The 10,729-nt window shown below is 42.2% G+C and overlaps 1 protein-coding gene across 1 annotated transcript in view; it reads left to right on the forward strand.

Moving 5' to 3' along the window:
• LPAR3 (lysophosphatidic acid receptor 3) overlaps positions 1-4,709 on the forward strand; it is an 83,022-nt gene extending 78,313 nt beyond the window's left edge. Inside the window, exon 3 of the mRNA XM_011982131.1 lies at positions 3,940-4,709. Coding sequence (XP_011837521.1) covers positions 3,940-4,265 — 326 coding nt within the window. The 3' untranslated portion in view covers positions 4,266-4,709. The remainder of the gene's footprint in view (positions 1-3,939) is intronic.
• Positions 4,710-10,729: the final 6,020 nt, after the last annotated feature.

Here is a 10,729-nt window from a genome sequence, read left to right on the forward strand (position 1 = left end):
CACAATTACATCATTCTTTGGTTTGTTAAAGGAAAGATTTTTTATTTTTTTTTGGCAAGGAAAGGAAGAAAGGGAGGGAGGGATGGAGGAGGAAGGAGGGAAGGAATCCAGCAAAAATATTGGCTGATCAGCTGGCCGTGGTATCAGAAGAGAAATAAAAACTTGCCGATCTTATGTTTATACTGTTTCCAGTGAACAACAAAAGGCAAATCTTCTTTGACAGAACAGCCCAAACATACTAGATAGCTAAACTAGAGAACAGGTGCTTCAGAGATGTTGCCTTGAGCTGATGCTCCCCGGCAGTGACCCTGGGAAACACAGTTGTTCCAAGCCTCCTCCACCTGGAGGCCAAGATCTCTCTCCAAACACATCTCGGAAGAGATGCACAGTTTATCCAACAGTTCATTCTTTGGGGGGTTTTGCTCTATGTCAGCAGTTAAATATAAGACCTCCCCACACACCCCCACACCCTGAGCTCTGTAGTCTTGGAGAATTCATAGAGAATGTGGAGATGTCAGGAACGTTCAAACAGGTAACTGGACTAATGCTTAAAAGTGAGGGGAGGGCGTGCGTGTGTGTGTGTGTGTGTGTGTGTGTGTGTGTGATAAATCCTGGAAAATATGTATCAGTCAGTTGCCTACCAATCTGCACAAATTCCATAAGAAAAAACTAAAAGGAATGTCTTTTGAGTATTTAGTCTCAATGCTCAGACTATGACTGCTGGGAACCAGCAGGGTTCAAAGAAGAGTTTGTGTGAAGCCCAGATTACTTTAAAAAAAAAAAAATCTCGGCATTAACAAATATGAATGAGTCCAGAGGTATCCATCTGGGAACCAGTAGATAAAATTATGTATGTGTCTCCTGGAGAAAAGGCTAAAGAAAGACACGAAGCATTAACTGTCTTCAAAAACCTGAAGGACATCACATAGAGAAAGCACAGACTTTTCCTGGGCTATTGCAGAAGATCACACAAAACAAATGGAAGAGTATAACAGGCAGAGTTTGGATGCAATCCTTCTTTTCAAGTAAATGAAGGTATTTATATATTTTTTTCGTTTATACTTTTTTGGAGATGGAGTCTTGCCCTATTGCCCAGGCTGGAGTGCAGTGGCATGATCTCGGCTTACTGCAACTTCCGCCTGCTGGGTTCAAACGATCCTCCTGCCTCAGCGTTCCAGGCAGCTGGGACTACAGGCACCTGCCACCACACCCGGCTAATTTTTGCATTTTAGTAGAGACACAATTTCACCATGTTGGCCAGGCTGTTCTCAAACACCTGACCTGGGTGATCCACCCACCTCAGCCTCCCAAAGTGCTGGAATTATAAGTGTGAGCTACCACGCCTGGCCTAAATGAAGGCATTTAAGAGAAGCAACCATTGTTCAGCAGGTGAAGAGCCTCCCTTGACCAGGGCATTTCCTTTGCCTGGATTGTCCTGAGATGTATGAAGGGAAGGCCTTTTTCCTATGAATGAAAGATAGGGCTAAGCCGCTTCCGAACTCTTTTCCAAGTAGGAAAACTGCTGAATTCTGTGAAACTATGGCTTTTAACTCTCCATAAAACTCAAACAAATTTTACTTGTTTCTCAGACACAATTATCAGGTGGTATGGCTAAAAACTTACTAAAATGAATTCTCAAGCTGGTAGTTCCAAACTTGGCTTCCCATCAAATTCTTTCATTTGTTTCAAACCAGTCTGAATAAAACAAAACACCAGTCTGAACCTGTCACATTGACTGCACACCCACTAACGAGTTCTGCCCCACCACTAGAAAAACTCACACCTAGCCTAAAGTCAGTCCTTAGTTTACAGCTGAGGAAGCCGAGCCCAGGGCGATGACATGGGTCTCCCAGAGTTGTACAGTAAGTGAAGAATTAGGACCCAAATCTCTGATCTCTTATCTCCAATCCAGTTCTTTATTCACATATATCAGCCAGACCAAAAATAATAATACAGGGTTTGGGAGGCCGAGACGGGTGGATCACGAGGTCGGGAGATCGAGACCATCCTGGCTAACACGGTGAAACCCCGTCTCTACTAAAAAATACAAAAAACTAGCCAGGCGAGGTGGCGGGTGCCTGTAGTCCCAGCTACTTGGGAGGCTGAGGCAGGAGAATGGCGTGAACCCAGGAGGCGGAGCTTGCAGTGAGCTGAGATCCGGCCACTGCACTCCAGCCTGGGTGACAGAGCGAGACTCTGTCTCAAAAAAAAAAAAAAAAAAAGGGAACCACTGCTGAACTGTAATTATGAAATAAGGAATTCAACCCCCCTGCTAGCTACTAAACCTATGGATATTTTTTTGTGGAAACAAAGCACCTCATGATAACTGCTGCTCAGTAAACCCACCACAGTGTTGAGTACCACTTTCCGTGACCTCTGATCCTCACAACCACCACCTCACATGGTTGGGTTTATTAGCTTTATTATATAAAGGAGGGAATGGAGGCTGAGAAAAGTGAAGTAATTCCCATAATTCGGGTCGCTCATAGGTTGAGCTGTGCATATGTGTCTGACCCCAAAGCTCGTGCCTGTTCCCTCCCTTACACTGCCTCTCTATAATCCTTGGCTTACCCTGCTTAGTATTATATCTCTTAGAAGGAAGATAAAGCAACAAGAGAAATGCTGTGCAGAACTAATTCTAACCAGGAGAGTAGTTGGTGATATCATCTATAGACTTGCTTGTTTGTCATCTCCTCTGTTAGTACTTTTGCTCCCTGAGTGCATGGCCTTCACCTCACTCACTGTCTAGTACAGCTTCTGGCACATTGTAAGCTTCAGATGAATATTTATGAATGGACAAGCAAGTGCATTTAGATGACAAGGACGTTCGACAAAAGCAACCACATCATACTATAGGGGCGGGTCATATAGTGGCCCAGAGCACAGCCCATGGAGAAAGATGGCCTGTGTTCAAAATCGTGTCTCTTAAGAGTTATTTGATCATAGACAAGTCACTTAACTTCCCTTGTGCCTCAGTTTCCTTGCGATAATAATAATGCCAATGTCATAGTGTGGTCCTGTGAGTTAATCAACGAAAGCATTTGCCCCAGTGCCTCACTTATAGTAAGTGCTATATAAAGATTAGTCGTTATTGCTATCTGAGGTTATGATAATAGTAGGGAAACAGTAGATCCATGTCTTATAGGAGAAAAACATCATGAAATTTAGATGTAAGGTAAGTACGATCCTGCGGCTAGAGACTCAGAACAGACTACTGTTCATGTTCAATTATAGAGTCTGAAAAGTAGATTTTTAACTATCTCATCATGAAAGATTTATTTCTGACCAAAAAATCTAAATGTAGAGCAGACGATTATGCAGATGGCCCATGAATATATCAAAAAGAATATAGTGCTTACTAAGCATCCACATGAATTTATGAAGAATGAAATTTATGAGTAGGTGACTTAGTTAAACCACTAGGAGGACGCCATAGACTCATTGTGTCTTATTTTCAAGAGCACATTTAGAAAATCTGATTTCTAGAACAGCAGAATGTAGGGTGAAGTGTAGGAGCCCTGGAGTCAGAGAGTTCTCCCCTCATCTCCCCCTAGAATTGGGCCTTGCTTTTCTTGTCTGTCCAATGTGGGTAATGAGTGCAACAGCCTCCCAGTGTGGTTCAGAGAACTAACAGAGATCATGCATGTGCAGTGCCTCCTAAGCAGAATGTAAATGTGAGCCTCTCATAATCACAAGACCTGGGTAAGCAGAAAAGAAAGTGAAATGAAATGTGACTGATAGTCAAGGAGGTTCCCAGCTATTTGCCTGTACCAAGCGCAGGTCTCAAATGCTCAGTTGGTAGGTGGAAGTTTGCCTTGCAGTTGTCAGAACAAATCATGAGGGCCCCTTGATGCCACTGACTGAAGGCTGGGAGAGAAGAAAACCTGAATCAGCACCTTAAGGTCTGAGCGTCTGTTGCTTCCTCTTCTCTCCTTGCAGGGGCATTCGTGGTGTGCTGGACCCCAGGCCTGGTGGTTCTGCTCCTCGATGGCCTGAATTGCAGGCAGTGTGGTGTGCAGCACGTGAAAAGGTGGTTCCTGCTGCTGGCGCTGCTCAACTCCGTCATGAACCCCATCATCTACTCCTACAAGGACGAGGACATGTACGGCACCATGAAGAAGATGATCTGCTGCTTCTCTCAGGAGAACCCAGAGAGGCGTCCCTCTCGCGTCCCCTCCACAGTCCTCAGCAGGAGTGACACAGGCAGCCAGTACATAGAGGATAGTATTAGCCAAGGCACAGTCTGCAATAAAAGCAGCTCCTAAACTCTGGACGCCTCTCTGCCCACCCAGGCCTCCTCTGGGAAAAGAGCTGTTAAGAATGGTTACCTGTCTCTTAACAAAGCCCATGTACAGTGTTATTTGACGTCTCCATTAATCACTGCTAGATTTCTTTTAAAATTTGTTATTCATAGTTTAAAAGCATGGGCAGTAAAGAGAGGACCTGGTGCATTTAGAGAAAGCACAGAAACGGGAGAGGTACGGCGGGTCCCTACTTGTCCTGTGAACTGCTCGGAGCTCCTGTCAGTCCGGCTGGGCCTTCTGGGTTCTGGCACCATTTCGTAGCCATTCTCTTTGTATTTTAAAAGGATGTTATGAAAGGGCTTAGACCAAAATAAATAATAATGTTACTTGAGCCACCTTATATAGCTGCTTGGAAAGTCCATGTAGTCCTTTCTGCATGCATTAACAATGTTTAGAAATGCTTCAGCAATGGTATTTTTTTCCTCAAAGAAACCATGGCCAGTAGGTAGGTGTTCAGTAGGAATCAAAGAAAAATCTACGTAAGAGCTCCAGATTAAACCTGATTTTTAACTAAAGGAACATTCTGAGGAAAAATACTTACTTAAAAATAACAAAAAGGTCAATGTGAAAACCCTTTTTGACCTGAAAAAGACCTTGGTATGGTCCTCCGTGCATGTGTGTATATATGCATGTGTGTGTGTGTGTGTGTGTATATATATATATTTCCTGTTTTTACTGATTTTTATTGATTTTATTCAAAGATATCTGGGGATGGGATTGGGGAATGCTTAGTTTGACTATTGAAAGAAACATGGATCCCTAGAGTATTTCAGATACAGGGTTACCGCCCCAGACTGCCTCCCACCAGCCCACATTATTTCTCGTTTTCCCTCATGATGGTGAAAAACAGTGGAGAGCTAGTAAAGGGTTTAATGCAGAAAACAAGGAGAAGAGAATGTGAAGTTTGAAGTGCCTATGAAACATCCAGCTGATACTCCTGCCGTAAGAGAAAAAGAAGCCAAGAGAACACCAATGTTTAAGGAGCAGGTAGAGAAAACTCAGCAAAGGGGCAGGGGAATAAGAGGACCAAAGAACAGTGTGAAGAATCAAGAAGAGAGGTCAGGCACGCTGGCTCATGCCTGTAATCCCAGCACTTTGGGAGGCTGAGGCAGGTGGATCACTTGAGGCCAGCCTGGGCAACGTGGTGAAACCACATCTTTACTAAAAATACAAAAAACTAGCCAGGCATGGTGGCACATGCCTGTAGTACCAGCTACTTGGGAAGCTGAGGCACGAGAATCACTTGAACTCGGGAGGTGGAGGTTGCAGAGTGAGCCAAGATCGCATCTCTGCACTCTAGTCTGGGTGACAGAGCGAGACTCTGTCTCAAAAAAAAAAAAAAAAAAAAAAGAGAATGTCAGGGAGTGCATGTGTGTATTTAAACAACTTCACTTTGCATTTAAAGACTCGAAGGACAGCGAAGGCGAAATCAATTCACAGGCCACCTAGACTTTCCACTCTAGGACTAGAGCTGTAGCAATGATCTGTTGTGCTGTACAAGAAAAGAGAAAGAGGTGTTCGTTTGAAAACAGATGTTTCTATACATCAGAGTAAAAGCTGTATTGATAAGCAGGCTGAATCCCTTCCACATAGAATGAAATATGAGCTTGACTCCAGTCCTTATCTTCAGTTACCTCCATACAAACTGGTGGCATGTTGGATTGAGCATGTAGAATAATTTTATATCTCTTATTTTTCCCAAGGTTAACGGCATCCTTCTGGTATCTGGCTTACATGTGAACTAAATTTTGATCTGGGTTCTATTTTGAATTTTTCTCCTTTAGAGACGTAAGTAGGCAACATGAAAGACAAGTCAGTAAGAAAGAAAAAATAATGTTTCATACACATAGGCTACCAACCAGAGTTTTCTCTGTAAAATATTTAGAGTGTATTCTGATTTAAAATGAGAATAACTTCAAGACAGATATTATAGTATTTATGTAGTTTGCAGAAGAAGTTTACATTTTTTTTGCTATTGTGATATAACATTTATGTGCAAGAACTACTTGTAATAACAGGATTTGAGAAGTCATGCTTCTAAATATAATAGCCTAAAATAGAGAATATTATGATTTGAAAGTGTAGATTTCACAAACTCTGTATAGTATGTGGATCTATCTGAAGCTTTTATCAAAGCTACCTATAAAATAAAATTTTGAAAGATCTGTTCTCTCTTGTTGAGGTGCATTATTGCTCTGTGTATTTTCTAAGTAAAAATATAGTTTGTGGTAACTACAGCACAAATTTCTATTGCAGAAGAAAAATCAAATTTACCATGAACTACATACTCTCAATGTTTTATGTAAGCATTTTGAATCTATAGCTGGCCAAAGGGTAGAGAATTGAAATTGAATTCCAGTCCCCAAATAGCTACTAAGGGATCTTTAAAGGTTTTATTTTGAGGAAAGAACCATTTTTAGTACCCTGCAGCAGAGTGTCATATTCAGAATGGTGTCTGGAGGGGGTCCAAAGTGTGGAAACTCAGGGTAGAGATATATAGCTTTTGTTTGTATGCACACACACGTCTCAGCAAGGGCACAAGAGTAGGGAAGTCGGGAATATTTAGAAATGAGGAGCAGCACGGGTCACAGAGCTCACCAAGGACCCTTGACAGACCCTGGCCCTTTCTGTGTGTTTGTGTGTCCTCAGATTCTAGGATCCAAGCTTATCTGCAAGCCATCAAGATGGTGGTCCTGAAAATTTCATCTAGACCTAGTCAGACCAGCCCTTGACTCAAGGCAGAGGCTACTCCCTAGCTAAAGGATACTTAATTTTCTTCTTAGATTTGTAGCACTGTCCAAGGTGTTCTGATAAATCTGTACTGGTGAAAGAATTTAGTACTTCATGAAGACAGCTTGCTTGGAAAGAAGTAATCCTTTGGAAATAAATTGTTGAATTTTGTGGTGAATTTTTTTGAAGTGAATAGTAAACCTGGAACCAGTTTGTGACCTTGAGAAGCCCTAAGCACGGAAATGATGATCGCACTACCCTGCCCCCATTCATGTAATTCCAAATAAAAACAATACCAAACCTTGAAATAAATGTAAGCCTCCAATAAAGTTCTAATTTTCCCCACACTCAGCATCTTGATGCTTTTTATAAATACTAATTAAAATTTAGAAATTCTGGTGCCCCAGCTTCATCGGCACGTGGAGCACACGCTCGGCCCCGGTTGGATGGACCAAGACCAAGGACCCGATGGAGTTGACCGAGGCGGCATCAGGCGCTGCAGGGGGTGCGGTTCTCTTCATCTGCAGATGTCACCCCTCGCAGACCACAGAGCCTGCCATGCTCCGTGTTTGTAGACTAGTGTTTCTCCTGAGCTTGAGAGTGTTTTGTTTAGCTCATTAATCCTCTAATCATTCTGGGAAGGGGGTTAATAAGATTACTTGGCTCTCTTTTTTAGTTGGTTGAGCAGACATAATGAAGGTGAGGCCTGTGAAGATGCCCGTGAAGGTGACTTAGTGACAAACTCCGGCCCTGTTAGCGCCTGGAGTAAAAACACGTGATGATGCATCTCACCATATGCTAAAAGGAATTGAAAACATGCAAAAGCAGATCTGACTTCTAGGAGACTTACCAGAGAGTTATATCCCTTTCTGGACCACGAAATGTGGTGGTAAATTGGAAACCCCTAGGGCTTCTTCCAGTTTTACACATTGTCTTTCAGGCATGGGAGTAAAGACAGGAAGAGTGTTTAAAGTCAGGGAAGCTGCGTTTTTTTTGTGAGGGATGCCCTCCTGAACACATCACATGGTTTAACATATTCACAATTTAAGGCTAGTTTTCACAGATACATAGACATTCGATGGGCGATGCTGTTGGTGTGGGTTATTTTCTTTTTTTGGCCCTAATGCCATATTTTACCTTTACACCCTTCTCTTCAGTGCCTTCTGGTGTGCTCGCTCCTAAATTAACAGATGGTAAGCTACTAATGGCAGTTGTTAGAGGTTCAGAATGTTATGTTATCTATAACTTCTGAGTTAAAGGCTGATAGTGCAGGCTGAGCATGGTGGCTCATGCCTGTAATCCCAGCACTTTGGGAGCCTGAGGCAGGCAGATCGCTTGAGCTCAGGAGTTCAAGACCAGCCTGGCCAACATGGAGAAGCCCACCCTGTCTCTACTAAAAATACAAAGATTAGCCGGGCGTGATGGTGCATGCCTGTAATCCCAGCTACTCGGCAGGCTGAGGCAGAAGAATCACTTGAACCCAGGAGGTGGAGGTTGCAGTGAGCTGAGATTGTGCTGCCACACTCCAGCCTAAATTTTGAGACTCTGTCTCAAAAATTAATTAATTAAATTAAATACAAGTTTATTGTGCAAATAATAGCAAACGGTCACTGGAATCACATGCAGGCAGGTTCCAGGGCACATCAATAAAAGTATGGATCACATCCTACTAATGTAATGCAGCGCCTCTGCGTGACACTCCATGAACACGGTTTGCAATTCACTGCACTGGCCCATTTTAGAATTTGCAGTTCTTGGCAGCTGTTTAGGAAGTTGCAATTTTATGTAGCAAAGCTTTGTAATATTTTTCTGTATCAGCAATTTCAACTTTGTATAATTCAAATTTTCTTAAAATGCATCTTTATTGTATTTTCTTATTGAGATTAGAGCCTCCACACTGTATATTAATAAGATACCTGAAAGAAAAAGGGGGAGGGCTGCCTGCCACAAGCCCATGTTACATCTTTTTGCATATTAGAAAAATGATAGCTCTTCTTCAAGACGCTTGCATCTGTTGGAAAGACTTTACTGCTACCAGCCAGAAAACTCTGCTAATACATGTGCCTGTCCACAGTACTGCTGACACGTGGAGATAACACATTGGACTGAAATTCAGAATACCTGTGTTCTGATTTCTGTTCTGCCCTAAACTGCCAAAGAAACTCTAGATATAATTGCTGATCTTCTAAATGAGAGGCTTAAATTAAATGATTTATAAGGACCTTTTCAGCTCCAAAATTCACTTTCTGTGCATCATCTCCCAAATGCGAATCCTAGAAAAGAGACCCAAGTCTTTGGATTCTGTGCATTTCACTCTTGGCATAGAGATTTCAAAGAAAAGGAGCTCTGTTTTCATTTACTGCAGTGGTTCTCAAGCTTTAGTGTGCAACAGAATTACCTAGGGAGACAACCTAAAATCTATGCGCTTTAGGCAGGTGCGAGATATGTCATCATAAATTCATCATCAGGGGAAAAAGGATTTTCAAAATACAATGGAACTGCTATCCCATATGGAAAACCAAAGAGCTTGATGATTTCCTTATGTTTCCTGAGCGAACTTAATTTGATATGTGTGAGCTGCTGTTTACTCCATCAAACCAAATAGAAAACCACATATTTATTTTACATTTAATTTAACCAACATTTTTAGAACATTTCCTAGGTGATGGAGACCCATTCCCAAAAAAACCTGCTCTTAAAAGAATAAACAAAAATCATAAATCAAGCATATGCACAAATACAGAAATAAGAGAACTAAAGTGAAAGGGAGGTGAAAATATGAAGGATGGACATGTTTCTATTGCTTTAGCCATCCTCAAGGCATTACACTGGAACACTGGTGATATTGGCTGTTGGCATTGAGGTTTTTAGATTGGGCCTCTGTAATGTGATATAGAATTATCTGAGACCTAGAGGAATAAAATCATATAAGCAGGCTTCTTTTTTTCTTTTTTTTTTCTTTCTTTTTTTTTGTTTTTTGAGGCAGAGTCTCACTCTGTCACCTAGGCTGGAGTACAGTGACACAATCTCAGCTCACTTCAACCTCTGCCTCCCAAGTTTAGCAATCCTCCTATCTCAGCCCCCTGAGTAGCTGGGACTACAAGTGTATGCCATCACGCCTGGCTAATTTTTGTGGGTTTTGTGGAGATGGAGTTTTGCCATCTTGCCCAAGCTGGTCGTGAGCTCCTGAGCTCAAGCAATGCACCCACCCACCTCGGCCTCCCAAAGTGCTGGGATTACAGGTGTGAGCCACCGCACCCCGCTAAATAGGCTTCTTTTTGAGTTAAAGACATTTTACAGTTTATGGTTTGGAGATCTGATACTGATCATGTAAACTAGACTTATTTGTTTGTTCTGTTTTATCTTGCTTAGGTGGATGTCTGACCACAGGTTTATATAAGTCTTAAAGATGGGACATATCAGTCAGTATTCAGTCAGAAAAACAGAAACCATTCTGGGTATTTGAAGCAGGAAGGTATTGAAAACAGACAGATGCTTATAAAACAGTTGGAAAGGCTAGAGGGAACAAAGGCAAAGGAAGCCCGTAGTTAGCTCTCAGGTTTGCAGCTAACTTTTAGGGAATTATTGCCACACAGGTCAGAAACTTCTGGAAAGTGGCCCCTGAGGCTGTGACTTGTGGAAGGACACCACAGGCCACTCCAAACTCTCAAATCTGCCACTAGTAGAAGAATATG

Source organism: Mandrillus leucophaeus, unplaced genomic scaffold (assembly GCF_000951045.1).
Source record: "Mandrillus leucophaeus isolate KB7577 unplaced genomic scaffold, Mleu.le_1.0 Scaffold235, whole genome shotgun sequence".
NCBI classification, from domain to species: domain Eukaryota; kingdom Metazoa; phylum Chordata; class Mammalia; order Primates; family Cercopithecidae; genus Mandrillus; species Mandrillus leucophaeus.